The sequence below is a fragment of the Cyprinus carpio genome, chromosome A18, assembly GCF_018340385.1.
Source record: "Cyprinus carpio isolate SPL01 chromosome A18, ASM1834038v1, whole genome shotgun sequence".
NCBI classification, from domain to species: Eukaryota; Metazoa; Chordata; class Actinopteri; order Cypriniformes; family Cyprinidae; genus Cyprinus; species Cyprinus carpio.
The window spans coordinates 18,251,646-18,273,318 of record NC_056589.1 but is presented as its reverse complement, the minus strand read 5'-3'; the positions used below and the strand labels follow the sequence as shown (position 1 = coordinate 18,273,318).

Sequence of the window (21,673 nt, the reverse complement as noted above, 5' to 3'; positions counted from 1 at the left end):
ATTTACAAGAAAAGCCATTCATAGCCTACATTAATTCATGTAGTTTGCTTACTGTCTTCGCTTGGATAACCCAGTTAGTCCAGTTTTATTGTATAGCAGACAGTGTTCACTAAATAATTATTTTAAAACAATGTTATTGTCTTTTTAAATATATAATTTAATGTAAGTATTTTTTTTATTTTTGTTTATAATTATTTATTTTTTTAATATATATTTTATATTTTAATCATATTTTTTGTTATTCTTTTATATTATATATTTTAATATTGGTGGCACTGTATGTTTTTGTGTGTGTGTGTGTTCCAATATAAAGGAGAAATGTCTCAGTACACAATTTTGTGTAAAATATTTTTCTGTGTAGTTTTAACCTAGATTCAGTAGCTGCACTGTGCACAGGAAACATTGCTGTACACCTGTGTTTATGTTTCTTAGCCTTTATTTGTGTGTTTAGTGTATTCACACTAAAGACATGGCCAGCCTGACAGGTACAATTTGGATGTCTAAAGGCTGGAATTCACTACACATCTTTTAAATTGTGAATGGATTTTAAAACTTTAGGCATCATACACTTACCGAGTTTGTAAATAGTCACAGAGGAAAACTGGCCATCATGCACTAAACGACTGAGGATCATACACAACCAAACTTTAAAGTCCTTCCAATCACAACAAACTCACGCCGAAACATGCACCTTGTTGCTAGGAGACACATGACAAATGAAAACAATATGTGTTCTAAAATTGGCTGAAAATATTAAACATGTTTGATATCCTCCGACTGGGTGGAATCATAGTCTAAAGCTAAAAAATCAGTCTGTGACCATCATACACTACTCAATTTTCTATGAAATCTGTCAACTCTAATCTGTGGACCGGCTCTGACTTTCGGCAACTAGTGTCGACTTATCCAAACTATAAATCGGGGCAAAAGTCGTGTAGTGTATTCCAGCCTTAAGCTATTCCTTCACGTCAATCACTGACTGTAAAGAAAGGAGTTCAGGATAGATTTGAGATCATTTCCTTTGGGCGGTTTACAATGTACGGCATACTGGCTTACGCATGTTTTTAGGCTGTAGGCTCTTCTTTCTTCTCCCAAAGGGTTCATTGAACTGCAACTTGAATATCAGGAGACATTTCACAACATTTCCTATTGAGGCACAGTGGTTTTTTTCCAGAGTGAGATAATGAAACAGGATTAGATTGGCCCTCATAATCATTTGTTCTCTGGAAAACTTTCATCATTATCTGAACTTATTCCACTATTTCTGTCCTTTCTCTCTCCTTTTTTTACACTCACCATCCTCTACCATGTAACTCTGATTCTGCCCACTTTATGGCGCCATAAATGAGTGTATCCACTCCGGTCCATTCTTATAAAAGCTCCTCCCCTTCCACACTGCAATCAATTCCCACCTCTACAGTTCTTCCTCTTGTCCTCTCAGCTTTTGTTCCTCTCAGTTTTAATTTTCTCTTTGACTTCTTCTTTTCAAATGTAGGTCTTTATATGTCATTTCTTCAGTTATTATTAGAATCACAGAATTTACAAGAAGAATGTTCCATTTCTGGTTATAAGAGAATTCTGGGGCTTTTTTGATCGTAAGTCATAATCTCTTGTGGAAGTGCTGGCCTGAAACTTCATATCTACATTGTGTTCAGTTCAGCACCTTAATTCTTGACGTTTCCAGAGCAAAAATAGGAAATCTCTATGTTTTGGACAGTATGCTGACATTCTGATAAATGTTCTGATAAAAATCTTTGCCTTCAGAAGATGTAAGAAGTTTCACTTATTCTCAGTTTTTTGGGTCTGATAGTGTATCTTTACTGAATTACTGTCACAATCAAAATGACTTGTATCCTAGCAACTAGGTTATTTGTCATTGCCAAGAAAATTTCTCAACAACGAGAGTTCCTAATAACATTTTTCCCCCCATTATAGATATGTATGGCTACCAAAACTTGTCTGTATATATAGTATAATAGGTTTACTATTAAACTAAACTAATGAGTTAGTTAGAGAGTTAGAGAGACAGTTAAAGGGGATCATTCACCCAAAAATCTAATATTTTCTGTGTGTGTAAGGTCAGTTCAGCAACATTATTTTGTGTTCCACAGAGGAAAGAAAATCATATAGGTTTGAAACGACATGAGGGTGAGTAAATTATAACAGAGTTTTAACTTTTGGGTGAATTATCCCTTTAAGCAACAGTACAGCAATTCCAGAGGTCACATCTCCATTATTTCCCGGACATTCCATATTACTTATAACCCTGTACTACAATTTCCTTATGAATCAGTGAATTGGCTCATTGTAACATTCTTGCAGCACCCAGAATTTCAGACCTTTTTGTTACCTCAATAAATGTGGCTACAGTGTCTCCAATGCCCTGTAGTTCTTTTTCCTGCACATCTTTCTGTCTTTCTCTCCATGATGGGGAGCAGCAGACAGCAGGCAGACCGCTGAGAGGTGTTGCCAGGCAGAGCACTCAAGCAGCAGCAGGAAACAGAGGGAGGGTGGAGGGAGCACTAAAGAAAGAAAGATGGTGTATGAGAGAGAGAGAGAGGGAGCAGGGGGAAGGGCAGAGCTGGCAAGCAGCCTGAGTGGTAGAGAGATACGAGTTTCCCATACTAAAAGGAGAGAGAGAAATGAAGAAACCCTTCAGCAACACCCCGCCCGCATGTCCATTAGGCCTAAAATTACGGAGTGAAGTCCACAAGGAGTGTCATCATATTTACAAAAGATTTATAATAGTACATACAGTTATTCCTCAGGACACATAGGATAGGAGATAAAAATTTTCTATTTTCATACATTTTAAATTGTAATTTATTCATGTGATGTCTAAATTTAGTTTGTATATGCCAAACACTGTACTTCATGAACAATTTCAGACCTTCCCAATCTCCAAACCTGTCTCTGAACTATGAAATAAAGTGAAATTTGCATTTAGTCAAATGTAATGAAAGATTACCAGTGCTTATAGTGATTTTATCAGGCCATTGAGGACAGCCATTGAGAAAAAAAAAAATAAGCTTATGGAAATCCTCAGTTAACATCGCCACGATAAATCTGCTATTTGTTAATAGACAAAATATGCTGAGAGGAAAGCATGCACAGCCAACAGGTACAGGTCACAAAGGAAGGCGCTCCACGAAGAGAGTAAGGTAGCACTAACATTATCAAAGAGCAGAGATTAAGAATAATGTCAGTTGACGGTTACCCTTATTAGTGCAGTTCAAGTGATGTCCCATTTGAGATTGTGCCCTATGAGATCATTCATACTTAAGTACTTAAGTTCGTACTGTGTCAGGCAGACTTGAGTTAAGTGCCACTAAGCGATCCTGCAAACCAAAAGCACCACTGTTAAACATTAATATAATTTAGCATGTTACAGTCACAGCAACAGCACCCCCTAGAGTCAATGTGGTGAACCACAGGAAGAGAAATACATGCAAAATACATTTTGAGATGGTTTAATGATGGTATAGTGTTTCCATATAGGGCTGAGAATATACACAATATATGTCTGAGAATTGTATTCAAAAAATAATTAAAAAATATTTAATTAATGGCCTAGTTTTAACGTTTGTTTTAACTTTTCTAAAATGCTAAATTTTAAAGTTTGTTTTTGAGAATTGTATTCAAAAAATATTTTGGACCTCACATGTCATAGACCTTACCCTCACTTCCTGTATTATTTCTCTTATGTATTTATTTATTTATTTTGTTCAGTCCTCTTTCTTCTCTCTTCTCTTCTGGGGATGTTTGGCACAGGGCATTTCACATTATCATCAGATAGTCAACAAAGTCTCTTATGTTCACAAAGGTTGCATTTGCTTGTAAACCAGTAGTAAAAAAGTAGTATAACAACTTAAAATAACTGTTTTCTATTTAATATTTTTTTAAATGCATTCTTCAGTGTCACGTGATGCTTCAGAAATCATTATAATATGCTGATTTAGTGCTCAAGTAACATTCAATATTATTATCAATTTTGAAAACAGTTGCTTAATATTTTTGTGGAAAGTGTGAAACATTTTTTTTTTCCCCAGGGTTCCTTGATTAATTGAAAGGCAGCAAGGTGAACTGACTTGCCTAAAAGGGATTTTGGTGTAGTTGTGCGCTGAAGACAGTAGCGACAGTGGAATGTTCACATTTCCCTGAAGGATTCTGTAGCAACCAAGGAAACCCTTCAACTTCAACATCACTTTGCTGCAGATGGACAGGAAAGGAAGGGACAGAAGAAAGAGAGAGAAGCAAAAAGGAAAAGAGCAGCATGTACACCTAAGCATAGAAGATATAATTACACAAGATACAAAATGAAAAATCTAATTGATCTGGAATGATAGTTGTTTAACCAAATATGTTTCCAACAGAAATACTTGCAGTAATTTCCCTCTAAATGTGTCAAAACATTTTTGGAATTGTATTTTGATGTAATCATCCATCTACTGTCTACTAGTATTACCAGCCAAAGGCTTTGATGGATGTTTCGGCGTCTTGTGGTACTCAACCTTCAATTTAACTGGCATCCAATTTGGAAGCACACATATTTCACTGTTTCTTTCATCTGAAAGATAAATGACATCCACAGCCTTGGAGAATATGCATCACACATTGTTGAAATGCAGGCTCAGTCCTTCCTGTCTGCTTGCATCACTGTTGCGTTTTGAAGAGGACAGCGTGTGTGTATGTGTGTGTCAGATGTGAGTGGCACAAGAAGGATGTTTCATGTTTTATTTTGACTTATACTTTATGTCTTATAGTCTAAGTGACTTCCTGTGTCTAAGGTTGTGTCTTTAGTAAGATGGACTCTCATCTGATTTGTTGACACTGTTATATGAAAAGCAGTCATTTTTTTTTAAATACATTTGTCACTTATGTTTAGCAAGGCTACATTAATTTGATCAAAAATACAGTAATATTGATAAATAATACCATAATTTAAAATAACCGTTTTAATAAGCTTTAAAATGTAATTGAGTCCTGTCATGGCAAAGCTGAATTTTCAGCAGTCATTACTTCAGTCTTCAGTGTCACACGATCCTTCAGACATTTTGTAGCGATAAGTTCAATAAAACAGTGTTTATTTGTAACAGTATACTGTAAATGCCTTTACTGTCACTTTTGATCAATTTAATGCATACTTGGTGGATAAAAGTATTTTAATTTCTTACAGACCCCCGGCTTTTGAACTGTGTATGCCTGACTAGAATGCCATCATCTGATGAATTAATTGTGTTAATTGTGCTAGGCAAATAGTAGTTTTAGTGCAAGCTATAACAAGTCTAATGTATATTGAAAATATGCGTTTTTTGCTGAAAAATTGTTTTTAGTAGATTTTATACTAAATTTAATATATATCAAATATATTGTATTTTTTAAAGATCAACTATTCAACTATTTTGTGGCTGGTTAGTGAATAAAATACAAAAAAGATTTTGTGTTGAAATACAGCATTGTTTTAAGAGATGTTCTTATATATTGTTTTTTTTTTTTAAGATGTATCATGGATTTCGTTTGTTTTTAATTTGTTTATAAGTTATTTGAATGACAGTTGCTGAGATTCTGTGGAAAACTGTGGGTCCTAACTGACATTCCTTCTTTCTTCCTCCAGTTACTTAGACAGTTTAGATCGGATTGGTGCTGCAGACTACCAGCCCACAGAGCAGGACATTCTGCGAACTCGAGTGAAGACCACCGGGATTGTAGAAACCCACTTCACCTTCAAGAACCTGCACTTCAGGTGAGACTGACTGGCACAGAATTTATACATCTGAATGTACAGCGTGTAATTCAGAGCCTTGCGCCGGCTTTTAGAGTACTACAGTTATTATTTTCACTCATACTTGATTCATAATCAGGCCACGTTTCAGATGAAAAAGTCTGATCTGCTATATGTAGCAAAAAGTGTTTTTAACTCACATTACAACTGGAGTGGTTATAGACCAAGATGAACACAGATGAATTATCTCCAAACACCGACATCATCTCACTTCATATCATTCACAGGTTTTTTTTTCACTCTCACAGCTGATAGCACGTGAAAGCAGAAGACTAAAATAAAAGTGTTGATGTGGGTTTGACAGACAGATTTTCCTCCATTATTTTGAAGCCATACTGACACGGCAGAAGCTAGCATTTCCGCAGAAAAGGGCAGGACCTCAGTGGACAGCTACCATCTGAATGACATATCCACCAATAATATTCAGGAAAAAACATTGCAGATTTTAAGATTTAGGGCTTACTAAAGCAAAGTCATATAATAGTCTCATGTATGTATAGTCATATATGTCTCGAATGCTCACAAATTCTGCATTTACAATTTAAAATAAATGTTTTCGGTTTTAATATTTTTAAAATGAGTTTTTTCTCTGAGATGGCAGTTGAATTTTCAGCAGCCATGATTTATGTCTTCATTGTCATGTAATCCTTCAGAAATCATTCTAATATGCTGATTTGCTCTGAAAGCATTATTATTATTTATTTTTTTGAAAACATTTGTACTGCTTAATATTTTTGTGGAAACTGTGATAATTTTTTCAGGATTCTTTGATGAATAGAATGTTCAAAAGAACAGTATTTATTTGAAATATTTTGTAACATTATACATGTCTTTACTGTCTTACTTTTAATCGATTTAATGTGCCCTTGCTGAATAGAAGTATTCAAATTGTACTGACCCCAAACTTTTGAACGTTGCTGTATTTTGCTTGTGTGATGGAGTGCATTATTGTGTGGTGAGCTCATGATGAGTTGTGTCCACTCAGGCTGTTTGATGTGGGAGGTCAGAGGTCGGAGAGGAAGAAATGGATCCACTGCTTTGAGGACGTGACCGCTATTATCTTCTGTGTGGCTCTGAGTGGATACGACCAGGTGCTCCATGAAGACGAGACCACGGTGAGCACTAAATACACACTCACACGGAGATACACAAACATGCACATCTATGCTTATGCTCTGACACACACAATGTGTGACTCAGTTGCACGTGCACACTCAGCGGCTGTGTTTATACACTCAAGTCTGCACATTTAACACACTAACAAAAATGATGGGTATTTCAACATGTTTTCCCATGCTTTAAGAGAGTTACTGTAACTACGCGACACAGACTATACAGTATGATCTTCATCCACTGTTGAACACTGTAATTGCAATTATGTTGCCATTCAAGTGAACATGATCATAGTGTACTGTGTGATCATTCACAGCCTTATAATTAAAAAAGGGCCAGAAAACCTTTTTGTTTAGCTGGTTTTTAGAGTTTTTAAGGTCAGTGCTGTTGATAAATCAGCATCCATTGTTAACTCCCACACTAATTGGCACATTAAGTAATGCTTGTGCTGTATGTGTCCTCTAGTGCATAATGTAAAATTCTTAAAAAGTAAATAATAGTGAAAAAATAATACTTGATAGTTCGATTTTTATTTACTATTTTAACAAACTTGCTGTTACAATAAGCTGTAAATTTCAATATAGGTTCAAATGCACTATAGGTTTATACTGAAACATTTAGTGTAATATTGATTCAGCCCCACATATCAACAAAGTGGCAGGTTGTTTAAATATTTTAGATGTAATTTCAATATATATCATTAGCATTTTGTATTTATTTCATTATTGTTGCCATTAAGATTTGTAAGTGTTGGAAATGAGCTATAACATGCTCTTAAATGTGGGTGGCCTGGGATTGAATCATGGGTCATTTTTTGATTCTCCACACTGTACCATCAAATTTAAGCAAAATTTAATTAAAAACAAAACAATTATTTGGGTAGGTCTGATAATGTCATAGCTTTGAGCATCGTAGCTGTCATGTCTGTGTTCCAAATGCTTATCCCGTGCTAACTAGCTGCACGCTTAATGGTGTCTCAGAGTGCTAGGGTTCCCACTGGGGCATGAATGAATAATATGGTTGATAATGTTTGGAAATTTTTCATTTTTTCTATGTTGTTTTTAATTTTTTTTGCCAACATGTTTATTAACTTCTTGTCTTGTGACGTCAGGAGGAATTTGTACCTCTACTTAAAATTTAGTTGATTGTTATGTTACCCTAGTCAAGTGTTGAAGTCAGCATGTAGGCTGAGTGGAGTGTTTTGTCTCCTGGGCGTTCATGTGAGGTTGTCATTAATTTAACACCACAAGCTCACCATGTCAATTTCTTACAACATGAGATGAGATACACATAAATATGAAATATAGCAGTTTAAACTAAATTAAGGAAACTGCAATTAAGTTGACAGTGTAATAAAAATGCTTAATTTTATAAATTATTAAACGCTATTTAAACATTACATAGGCAAATCATGAATTATGACAATTTCTAACTGTGATTGTTTACTTAAAATAATAAGGTAGACAAGTTCAACACACACACAAAAAAGCCTTTTTAAGTTCTATGAATCCTTTTTCAGTGTCCTTTAAAACAAAAAAACCTAAGAATTATTTATGTCCCCACGCTATTGATTGATTCTGTGACCGTGCCAGTTGAATCATAGCAGGTGTGATGAGTCATGTTTCGACGTCTGTGTGAGACACAGGCCTCTGATCTGCCCAGACACACTCTCTCTTGACAAACTCCGATAAGAGATTTTTTACAACACCAGAGGGATTTACGGTGAAGCTTTTTGGACATAGGAGGGATTTTATGGAAGGAAAAGTGGCCGCCCATAAATACAGCAACTCTCAGACACCCATATTCACCTGATCAATGGAAGCAATAAAAAACGAAGACAGATTCTATTATTTTGTAAGAAAGTCCTGGCAAAACAAATGGACAGAGATAATACACACCCTCTGTAGTCTCCTGTCAGTGCTCATCCATTCAGGCGCTCTATCAGTGTTTACGCATTTGCCATCTGACATTCTGTCCCGACCTTCTCTCCTGTGCACCCTGTTGCCTTTCCTCCTCCATTTAAAAACAAACATGCGTATATTTCCTTCAAACACTGCATTCCTTAAAGTTTGACCTGTGTGAGACCTGTGTTTCATCTGTTTAGAACTGTTCTTTTCTTCATTTGTGACATGGACCGATTCTGCATTGCTCCACTATTGTTTAGCATTTTAGTGTGTATGTTTGTACGTGTGAGTCTGTGAGCACATGTGAGTATCAGCAGCAGTGGTATCTGGGGGTGGGAAATGTGAGTGAGGTGTGGGGTTCTGGTGCATGTCCGTTTCCGCTCGGCTGCTCCCGTGGCCTCCAGCGGCCACCTCTGCATATGCGCCTCTCCTTCAAAACATCTCAGCTGCTCTTCTGCCATCTCTAGCCATCGGCTTTTTTTTCTCTAACCAATCGCTAAACAATCCAGCCCAGCTCTACAGGCGACCCTTCCACAGGTATGAAATTATCATTATCAACCTCAGTTGAAGTACATACTAAAAAGACCTGGAAGCAGTAGGCTTTATGTTGTGCTTTAACTTGCTGTAAATTAAAGGGATAGATCAGCCAAAAATGACAATTCTGTTATCATTTTAATGAAATTCTCTACACACTGTAAAAATTATTATTATTTTTTTTTAAGTTACAAATAAAATTAATATTTATCTAATGTGTAAATAAGATTGGTATAGAAGGATTATTGGAGTATGTTTTACAAGAATATACTATTTTAGAATTTGTATTTAAAAATGTCGCATAATTATATGATACTGTTTCTTTGTAATTATTGGTGAAATTTACTGATAATTTTTAAGTGAAAATCATTTTTAAAGTAAATTCTACACCAATTTTCTTTCAATGCATTTATACAATGTAAGTCAGTGGGGTCAAATGTTGTTTTGGACCCCATTGACTTTCATTATATGGATGAAATCAGTTAAAAATCATTTGTCTTTCACAGAAGAAAGAATGTCCTACAGAATTTTCATGTTTTGGTGAACTACCTCTTTAAGTGTTTGTGTGCTTGTTTCTGATATATGCTAGATTTCATGAAATTCTATATGCATTGCTAGTTCTTTTCAAAACCTCAATTTTTAATTGGTTGTTGCTGGCTAAAGTGACTGGCTGACCTCATTCTTTCCAGTTTCCCCCTAAAATGATCGGACACATCAAAGAGAGTGTCACTGCTTCCAACTCTGAATTCATTATCATTCAGATGGCATGTATATATGAATAATGAGCAGAATAATAATTTATTAATTGCATATGAAAATAAGGACAGTATATATATATATATTGTTTCCTCATTATAATTAACCTGAGATTCAATGTATACCATCATAATGATATAAGTAATTAATTTCTTAGGTAGCAGAATATATTTAGTTTCCTTTTATGGCTTCTTGGCTCTTTGTTAAATTTCCTTTCTTTTTTTTTTCTGTTCATGTCTCATTTAATATTCTTATTTTGCACTCAAAGTGTGATTTCACCTGAATGTGTGTGTGTGTGTGTGTGTGTGTGTGTGTGTGTGTGTGTGTGGATAAGAGCACCTGAGAGTGAGTGTGTGTGTGGGTTTAGTTAACTATAATTTGGGGACAATTTTGTGAGCCAAGTCTGACAAAACCAGTACAATATATATCAATGTCACCATATATATATATATATATATATATATATATATATATATATATATATATATATATATATATATATATATATATATATATATATATATATATATATATATATATATATATATATATATATAAAATAAGTACAGTATGTCCCCATTTATAGCTGAGTAAATGTTTATGTCTGTGTGTTTGTGGATGCATGTCTGTAAATGATGTTGATGTCTTATTTTTCTTTCTGCAGAACCGCATGCACGAGTCCTTGAAGCTGTTTGACAGCATCTGCAACAACAAATGGTTCACAAACACCTCCATCATTCTTTTTCTCAACAAGAAGGACATATTTGAGGAGAAAATTAAGAAATCTCCCTTAAGTATCTGCTTCCCAGAGTATACAGGTAAACTCAGTACCTTGGCGTTAAGTAATTGCGAGCAAAGGAAGAAAGGACAGATAGGATGAAAAGACAAAATCATTGATGAGGCGAAGATTGTAGAAAGACATTCTCTCCAGATGCCAATTAGCACAATAAATAGGGCTGTCAAATGATTAATCACGATTAATCACATCCAAAATAAAAGTTTTGTTTACATAATATATGTATGTGTACAGGGTATATTTATTATGTATATATAAATACACACACATAAATTATATATTTCGAAAATATTTACATGTATATACATTTATATATTTATATTCTTATATTTTATATTATATATAAATATATTTAATATATAAACATAACATATTCATCTTAAATATATACATGCATGTGTGCGTATTTATATATACATAATAAATATACACAGTATACACACATATATTATGTAAACAAAACTTTTATTTTGGATGTGATTAATCGTGATTAATCATTTGACAGCCCTAACAATAAATATTCAGAAAAAGAACCATCCTGTTATTTTATTCCTTTTGGATGGATTCACATCCCTAATCTGGACGGCTTGCATATCTGTAGTCTCCAGCACTGAGGGGAAAACAGCCAAAAAAAGTAATCCTGGTATTCCCTGTTCATTTTTATTTTGTAGCGCTGAGCTTTTCATCTTCCTCCATAGCTGCTCTTAAATATGTCCTCACCCATTATACTGAATGATAGATGGAAGACAGGCTGCACAAACAATCACAAATACGTTTGAGAGACAGAAAGAACTTTCCTGACAATGTGCTGAGTAACTGTAGTCAGAGAAAAATTGCCTGGAGATATTTTTGCTGCCTTAGGAAATTTATCGTTGTGGGAAATATTTCCTAAAAAAAATTTGCTCAGTATTTTTTTCTGCTGACATTTTGATGTCTTTGAATCAAAACTGATATGTATGTTATCTGTGTTAGTTAAAAGTAAACATGACTGATAGATGATGACTTGATCATCCAAAAAGATTTTATTAAGGGCAATCTTAACACTAGTTATGAAATATATTTTATATAAAAATCTTTTTTATAAATTTAAATCTAAATGAACACTGTTTCTGACATATCTGCAAAATCAGTTATTTTAATAAAAATGATTTTAGGAGTTTATAATATAAGTCACACATAGACTTTTGCACTTTATTTCAGGGAGCTAAAAGAATTAGTACAAGGTATTCAGTAATATTAATAATATTACTATTGATAATAATATTAATATTCCATATAATTAAATACATGATTTTAGTATTAGTATTAAGTATTTTTTTTATTTTTTATTATATTTTATAGTGTTCGGTTTTATGTTTTTATTCTCTTTTGCTCCCTATCCCAAATTATTATTATTTTTTTATTCTTCCTTTATTCATCTGCTGCTTTTCCATCCTTACCTGACTCATCCTGTGCTGCAGGTTCAGACACGTTCATGGAAGCGGTGGGCTACATTCAGTCCCAGTACGAGAGTAAGAACAAGTCAGTCGAGAAGGAGATCTATTCACACATCACCTGTGCTACAGACACAAACAACATTCAGTTTGTCTTCGACGCTGTCACCGATGTCGTCATCGCTAACAACCTGCGCTTCTGTGGCCTTTACTAACCCTCAGTGATACCCAGCTCTTTCACAACCCCTGAATACAGTGGCAACTGTTGTCAGATATGAGACATTTTGTCTTTGTTTTATACTTTTAAAGTCTCCAGTTGTGTCCATCAGGTCATTTAACTAACTCAAATCTGTGATAGTTCTCACAGAGCTGTTCTTTAATTTATGTGGTAAATTTAACCGTAGGTCTAAACTCAACTATTAATTTTGGTACATTGTTACAAATATAGGAATGTGCTTTTCTTGACACCTTCCTGATGTGTTAGAGAGAAAGGTCAGGAGATATTTTGAGTAAAAATTGATGCCAAACTTCCACTACCTATTTCTGTTGTAACTGAGCTTGTAAAGTCAGACATATTCTTTTGTCCTTATTACACAGTATGCAGATAAATAATAAGAGATTCAATGAGGTTGTGTGGCAATATTTTCAATTCCAGTGACTATATAAGTGGCACTATAATGATGTTCTATACACATGTAATATTTTCAAATGAATGCATTATGGGATATGAATTTCAGTGAATATTCACAAGCTGGCTCATATTACACATTTTCTGAGTTGGCAGCAATCTCAGAGTGTTGATGAAACACTAGGCTTGACATTTACAGTACTTGGCATTTAGAAAAGAGTGCAAATGTCCGATGCCCTGAGCCAGACCACAAAATTATTTGCCTCTTAGCATCCTAAAAAACAACAGGAGGACGTGTTACTCCAATATAAAATTGGAGACAACCAGGACATTCCAAAGATACAAAATCTTCCTTATTTGTTAGCGTTTTGCATTTTGTTGAGACAAAGCTGATTTGTGAAGAGAGAATAACTAGATTTAAATAACAAATCAGATGCATCTATATATATCTGCTGTACATTAAAGTTTGGGGTCAATAAGATTTTTTTTTTTAACCACGGCTGCATTTATTTGATCAAAAATAAAGGCATTCATTTTAATATTCATTTAACTTTTCTATTTTAATATACTTCAAATTTACGTTATTCCTGTGATGGAAAAGCCAAATTTTTCAGCAGTCAATACTCTAGTCTTCAATGTCACATGATCCTTCAGAAATCATTGTGATATGCTGATATGGTGCTCAAGAGTCATTTCTTATTATCAATATAGAAAACAGTTATGCTGTTTGTTATTTTTATGGAAATTGTGATACATTTTTCATTATTCTTCGATGAATAGAAAGTTCAAATACAAAATAGCACTTGTTTGAAATAGAATTTGCAACAATGTAAAAGTCACTTTTGATCAGTTTAATTCATCATTGTTAAGTAGAAGTATTAACTGAACCCAAACCTTTGAAAGGTGTACTACACAAACATGCAACAACTGGAGAACTAATATTCTTCATATTCGTATGACTGGAGTAATATAATCACAAAGCTGTCTCACTACACATTGTCTGCTCTTTTTGTTTGTAAGTCAGTATATTTTATAATATTTTGCTTGATCGTTGGCCGCAGTATGCAGTAGTGCTAGCCATATTAGGGCCGAGACAGTTCTAACTGAATGTAAACTACTAAATGGACCGGAGCTGAAAAGACTCCTTGGTCTGATGAGCTGTTGCTTTCTCAAGAATAAGCATTGAACTGAGACCTTGACCATTAGGCCTGCTTTGAGTCTCTGTGTATGTGAAAATACAGATCTGTAATTGACAATTTTTCACAGTGCTATATATGTTTTGGATGTTTGCTGCTATATGTGTACAGTGCTTTTTAATGTTCATCTCTCCATAGGATCACATTAGTCAGTGTGGGAATTATACAGTGATTAGGTTGACTTTTAAATGATTTTTGTCTGATGAAAGGTGTTTTTAATCTTGTGCAACACAATTGTATTTTGGCATCAGAAGCACAGCATGACTAAATGATCCAAAAGACCCTGTTGAGTCCTATTTTTTAATTTTAATGAGACTCCCTCAGCCTTTTGCTTTAACTGTCTTTGAGAGGTTCAAGCTTCTTAATATGCATCCTGACTTAAGTAAAACATCATATTTTCTGACCTTTAAACCTCAGTCAGTTATTAGCTACTGTTAATCTATGAGAAATATGATTGAATTGAATCATTTGCTTCAGACAGCCAAAAGACAGTGATTCCTTTTATAATCCCAAAAGTTAAAATTGTAACCATAACGGCACAATTTATTTAATGAAATCATATACTGTCTGAAGGTTTCCTTGATGTCTGCATCGTGCCAAATATGAACAGTTAATGTGTTATTATAAGGCCATTGTCAGTACTACTAAGCAACTTTCAGCCATTGTTAAGGTCCATTATTGGTCAGTTTAAAGAAGCCAAACAAAAAGTGTAAAGGGAAACAGTATCATTTTTAGTAAAGTCCTTATCCCAGTTTGATGGGCCATAAAATTTAGATTATTATTATTTTAAAGGATTACAAGTAATGAGATGGATGGCTAATGTACATAATTTGTCAGCTCAGACACATGGCTAATTAGGTCAGTGGCCAAGGTAAAGAAACGTTGCTGAGGGACAAAGGCCAATTTGTTCCCTGGCTTGTAGCCATAGTACAAATAACTGTTGGTGATGTATCCAGACTCCTTTCATCATACTGACTAATGTGATAAGTTCAAGCGGTACATTTTGCTAATGTGGCATAATTTACTTGAAATGGTAATTAAATTTGAAATAGCGAGTTCCATTGTAGTGTTTAATTCATATTTGATTCTAATTAAATATATCAGGACCCGGCAGATGGGAGCCATGCTCTCCTATCACACATATTACTGTAATGTCACTGTCCATCACTTTTTATTTGTTTGTTATCGTCAAACTGCTGTAATTATTGTTTGTATGTGTGTCTCAGTGCTGTGATTATTTATTGAACAATGGATGTCTATTTATATGACATGAATTAATAAAATACTCATGGATTTCTGGTGTGTGGTGCGCATTTTTAAGTCCTGCATCTTCTGCAAGTGAACACAGATTGTGAGTGCTGTTGATATTATTTTCTCTGTGTAATTATAATATTTGTGGTGAATCATCACTATTGGAGTGGAGCAGATATTAGTAATTTCACCAAACTGTCACCAAGATTTTGAAATCACATTGCTAATGTAGGTTGAAACAATAGTTTCTTTCTTTGCATCAGTTGATGTTTTGCTTTTTATGGGATTCAGCTTCTGTAGTTGCTTATCTTGACTCTTTCTGTATGTATTTCTCCACTAAACTTTTCTGGTTTTTCTGTCTGCCTCTTTTTCTCTGTCTATCCTCTATTCTGGTTTCTTTTCCTCTTGCAGAATCGCATGCACGAGTCTCTTATGCTGTTCGATTCCATCTGTAACAACAAATTCTTCATTGACACTTCCATCATTCTCTTCCTCAACAAGAAAGATCTGTTTGCTGAAAAGATCAAGAAATCTCCCCTGAGTATCTGTTTCCCTGAATACACAGGTAAGAATGATTCCTGTAGTTAAGAAGCCTATGAAAATGAACATTTTTAAACTCTCGTAACACAGAAGGATGTTTCTGATTGGTCAGGTCAAGGTTAGTGATGTCAGAAACCCATTAGTTTGGATTCGCAGTATGAACAATAGACTTTGAAGGCACTGTAATATGGGAGGTAAAGGATGGAGCAGTGCTGCTGAGAGCAGTAGCTGAATCTTGCGTGTGCAGTCATGTGTAAAATGTGGGCACAGAGAGATGTCTGCAGGTCTGTCAAACTCTCTTCCAGCAGAATACAATTTACTGTCTCCGTTAGACCCGTTCCTGTGTTGCTTTCATGTACAGTGGCCCCAAAAATCATTTGGACACTCTAGTCACATTTAAAAAATTTATTTGCATTAACAAAAGTATCCAACCAAAGTTATTTCTTAAAAAAAAAAAAAAAAAACACACACTTTTGCAGCAGAAATACTAATTACTTACAGATTATTAATTAATTACACAAAATTTTAAATAATATTAATAATTAAATAATTAGAAATTAATGTAATGTTTAGCAGTATTTTAAGACAAAAATTGGACAAATACGGTGTATGTAATTAATAAATAAATTATAATCAACATAAAATAAATGGATTGAATATAATAATAAATTGATCATGTATCAGTAAATGATTAAATAAATAATATATAATATCTCATTATCTATATATTCTGCAAAACTTGGACAAATATTTTGACAATGACATTGTTAAACATTATTATTTATATTTTGTTTAGAATATAAATTAGAAAAATAGAAGTATTTACACTATTATAGTATATGTACTGTATAAACATATAAACAATATACAGCATCTCAGCATCTTGATATTTTGTTAAAAAAAAACAAGATTTGAGCAATTACAAAATTTGTACATAAATTTGTATATTAACTATAATGAACTATTAAGTGAATTATTAAATGTAATTATAAGTTGATAAATGCAATATCTCAACATCTCGATATATTGTTCAGTGTTGTTTGTGTCCATAATTAATAAGATAAAGTCCATCTGTTGTTACTCTACTAGGACATTTGAGAAAAGCATTGTCTAGTATTACATGAATGCAAATTTTCTTTCTAATGCAATGACATTTTAAGTGTGATTGTAAATGGTCTCATACATAACCAGGATACAGCAGCATCTCAACGGGACACTTACTTCATAAGGAGCCAAGTTAAAGAATGCTTGGCTTTTAGAGAACAGAAGAGAAGGGACATTTGTGAATGTCAGAAGTCAGAAGTCACCAAGGCCATTTTTTATATTGGGTTGATGAGCATTTTGAGGGACAAGCACAAAGCCGTACCACTTTTATGCCATTTTTAATTTTGGCATAATATCAGAACCTTTCTTTCACATACTCATTTGATCTCTGTATCCCCCCGTAGGTCCAAACACCTACGACGATGCAGCTGCTTACATCCAAGCACAATTTGAAAGCAAGAACCGCTCACCTAATAAGGAGATCTACTGTCACTTGACCTGTGCCACGGATACAGGAAACATCCAGGTGGTGTTCGATGCTGTGACCGACATCATCATCGCCAACAACCTGCGAGGCTGCGGCTTGTACTGAGGCCCGCCCCCTCCCTCTCGAGCCACTTCTTTGGAAATGATTATTATTGAAAATGCAAGTTGGTAAATAATGATAATGATAATTTTAAAATAGGCATATACAAATATATAAATATATTATATATATATGAAATGTTTTTAGTTTGTCTTTCAAAGAGCTGCCAACAGAACTGATTTCTTATAGAAACCCAGCCTTTATGGTTTTAGAACAAAGTTGGGACCTTTTTTTGTGTTGTTTTTGTTTTTCTTTGCTGTTGTATGTTTTGTTCTCCCCTGTTTTCCACTGTGTCTTTATCATTGAAACTAAACAACCCTCATTTTTTTTTTTTTATGTTTTATGTCATTGTATGTATATTTATTACACAAATATCAGTCAGGGGGATGACCTGTACATGTTTGCCTGGCTATACGAATTTTACTTTGACGATAATGTGACGATAGCTAAATCCACGGTTATGCTAGTCTGGAGCACTATAGTTCAAGTCAGTTGTGGCGTGTCCTTGTTTCGGATTTTTAATCACTGTAGTACCGTTCCATATCATAAAGAATGGAATAACCCAGGCTTTTCTTACGTTTCGTTTCTACCCATCCCCATCACTTCCGTAGCTCAGCTCTCTGGGGAAGGGCCTGGGCCGCTTGGCATGTGACCCCAGGTCTGTCGAACCAGTACTATGATTGCAAGTGTCATATCAGTGCCAACCTTCTGAGATTGACGTGTCTGGGAACAGTACTAGAAACACTAGGTCACTGTTATGAGAACTTATTAACATTTGTCTTGTGAGGAACTATTACTTTTGTATTGTTGTTGATTAATTTATTAATTTATTTATTGATCATCTGTCCCACGCACTTCCTTTGTACTTACTCCACTTCGTCCATTCTTCTACCTCTCGTCCGTTGTCACCCTTCCCTCTTCATCCCTTCTTTTCCCCAGGTTTCTGTTTTAGTTGGCTGGGTAATGGAGTCCCCGTCACTGATAGCATGACCCCCTCAGCCTTTGTATAAAGAAACAGCTACTTGCTTCACATAGCTAATGGTGCGAAAAGAAAGAATAAAACACAAAATAAAAAGAACAAAAAAAGAGGAAAAAAGAAAACGGAAAAGACAGACACAGCAAAAAAGAATGGGCATCATGTGGGCGGGGTTACGGGGTGGGCGGGTAGATGTGGGGCTCAGGGAAATGATATGGAGGCTTGCAGATGAAGGTCATTGGGCTGTCAGTCTTTGTAGAAAGCTGTAGATCCTCCAATTCTAGAATCTTTACGAGTAGAGATAATTGAAAAAAAAAGAAAAAAAAGGATGACAATAATATCAGACGATAACGACGATGAAGATGATAACACCAATATCAATGATTATTCTGTAACATTATTAAAGGTATATTTCTTGTGCTTTGTAGCTACAGAACTTTTTTTCCCTCTCTCCCCCTTTTTTTAAAAAAAAAGAATTTTGCAAGGGTTCCTGTGATCCACTCTTGAAACGTTCTTACTGACTTACCCATGTTGATGTTGATGAACTGTACCGATTCTTTTTGCCTGTTCGCCCTGCATTGCAATGTCTTTACTTAGCCTGAATTACAGTATATGTATTGATTTTTAAAAATGTTCTTTTTTTTTTGATCGAATCACTTTTTGGTGGCACGGCTCTGCCCCCGGTGCTGGAGAGGGTGGGGCTGTGCACAGCTGTACAGATTCATGCGCTTTCTCTTGGTTTTTTGAGAATTGTACTCAAACACCTTCCAGGTCTGCATAGAAAAGCACAGCTCTCACCTATCACATGTAGATTTGGAAAGATGTATCTCTCCTCCCTCTCTGCCTTTTCAGTTTGAAATTCAAAGAAAAAGAGAAAAAAAAACTGTACAATTACCTTCACCACTGTTGATTTTGATTCTCCTCCCTTCTTTTTTATCCTTTCTTTTTCTCTCCAAGTGAATGCTTTTGTGCTGCTTTTTCTCCCTCTTCTTTAGTGAATGGTTGTTCTTTCATGTGGGATGTTCGTGCTGGAAAACCAATCGAATGTAGTGTTTACATTAAAAGCCACAGTTTTCATGACTACAACCTGGAGCTTTTCACTTTTGATTTATATTCATTCCATTGTTAAACTGATTTGTCATTTATATATTTCACTGATTACTCGAATGAGGCCTCCAAGATGGCTTATGACTCAGATGAAACAATACAGATACCAACTGAGATTAGTTCGTGTAAATGATGATTCAAGGTACACTCTAAAAAATGCTTGGTCAACCCAGTGCTGGGTGAAATATGGAAAAACTCAGCAATTGGGTTGTTTTGACCCAGTGATTGGGTTAAATGTTTAACCCAACCTTCTGGGTAGTAACCCAACCGCTGACAACCCAATTGCTTGGTTTGTCCATATTTCACCCAGCACTGGGTTGTATTTAACCCAGCATTTTTAGAGTGTAAATTTATCCACCATTAATGCAGTATTCACATGACTAAATGTAAGGTGATCTGTTTTAATTTAACATGAAGTACTACAACCTCTTCACCAATGTGTGCTATATTTACTATAAAAACTGTCAACGTCTTAGTATGCAATATACAGTGGGTGAAATATTTATTTGACCCCCTGCTGATTTGGTAAGTTTGTCCACTTGCAAAGAAATGAAGGGTCTGTAATTTTTATGGTAGGTTTATTTTAACGTATAGAGACAGAATACCAACCAAACAAATCCAGAAAAAACACATTATATAAACGTTAGATATTGATTTGCATTTCAGTGAGTGAAATAAGTATTTAATCCCCAAGCAAAACATGACTTAGTACTTGGTGCAGAAACCCTTGTTGGCAAGCACAGAGGTAGTTGGTCACCAGGTTTGCACACATCTAAGGAGGAATTTCGGTCCACTTTTTTTTTAATTTTTTTTCTATATATTTTTTGTTTATTGTTTTTCGTTTGGCAACTCGAAGTTTCAGCTCCCTCCACAGATTTTCTATAGGATTGAGGTCTGGAGACTGGCTAGGTGCCTCCATGACCTTAATATGCTTCTTCTAGAGTCACTCCTTTGTTGCCTTGTCGGGTTGTGTCATTGTAATCCTTGAAGACTTATCCATGAATCATCTTCAGTGTTCTTGCTGAGGGAAGGAGGTTATCGTCCAAGATTTTACAGTACATGGCCCCGTTCATTTGCCCCTCAATGCAGTGAAGTCATACTGTACCCTTAGCAGAAAAACAGCCCCAAAGCATAATGTTTCCACCTCCTTGCTTGACTGTAGGTGTCATAGTCAGAGGTGGTGGGAGAGGTTGGAATGGAAGATACAGATAGTGTGGACAGGTGCCTTATACACCTAACAAAGTGACATTAGGAGTAACTTCTTAAAGTGGCAGGACTAATCGGTGTTCCACATGAACACATAACCAAACTGTGGGAGCCAGAATTCTTGCTGGTTGGTAGGGGATCAAATGCTTGTTTCACTCACTGAAATGTAAATCAATTTCTAACCTTTATATAATGTGTTTTTCCTGGATTTTTGGTTGGTATTCTGTCTCTATACTTTAAAATAAACCTACCATAAAAGTGGGCAAACTTACAAAATCAGCAGGGGATCAAAAATATTTTCTCCACTAGGGGACATAGAGGAAGTGCGCTTGAATCCCAAGGGAAATAATTATGTCTCTGTGCCTCTTAAGTGTGTCTTCAGCCAGACGGTCTTGGAGAGAGAAGAAGGAGATGCTCAGTCACTCTACCACAGCTTCAAAAGAGGAAGCACCACTTTGTGTCAGTCTGATTGGATGATAACCACAATGAGAGCTTCACATATGGAAAGAGAGGGAGCGAAAATGAGAGGAAGAGTTTGTGTGTGGGTTAAGATTGGTGGACTCTGTCCACCCAACTCAACACAAAGGCTTTATATAGTGACAGTGAAAAAGCACTCTGCCTAAGTAACACCTATCTATCTGTCTGTCTGTGTGTAGTGGCGGATGGAGCAAACGTCAGACACCGTGGGTGTGGCGTCAGGCCTCGGAGAGGCTTTTATTAACAGAAAATCAAGGGATAAATGTGTGCAAAGGGAAAGAGTGCTCACAATAAACAGGGGATCTGGTGTCCTCGTCATGCTGCGGGGTTCGTGAAGGTGGGGC

General features: G+C 35.2%; 1 protein-coding gene across 3 annotated transcripts in view; it reads left to right on the top strand.

Moving 5' to 3' along the window:
* The window catches only part of LOC109103784 (guanine nucleotide-binding protein G(o) subunit alpha), an 85,323-nt gene extending 65,698 nt beyond the window's left edge, over nt 1-19,625 (top strand). Inside the window, exons 5-8 of one of the 3 annotated variants that reach the window (XM_042775222.1) lie at nt 5,615-5,743; nt 6,768-6,897; nt 10,754-10,907; nt 17,382-19,625. In XM_042775222.1, coding sequence (XP_042631156.1) covers nt 5,615-5,743; nt 6,768-6,897; nt 10,754-10,907; nt 17,382-17,569 — 601 coding nt within the window. In that variant the 3' untranslated portion in view covers nt 17,570-19,625. Of the gene's footprint in view, nt 1-5,614; nt 5,744-6,767; nt 6,898-10,753; nt 10,908-12,345; nt 13,458-15,804; nt 15,959-17,381 lie in introns of those variants that run through there. The other 2 variants (XM_042775220.1, XM_042775221.1) reach the window with 2 other exon arrangements.
* Nucleotides 19,626-21,673: the final 2,048 nt, after the last annotated feature.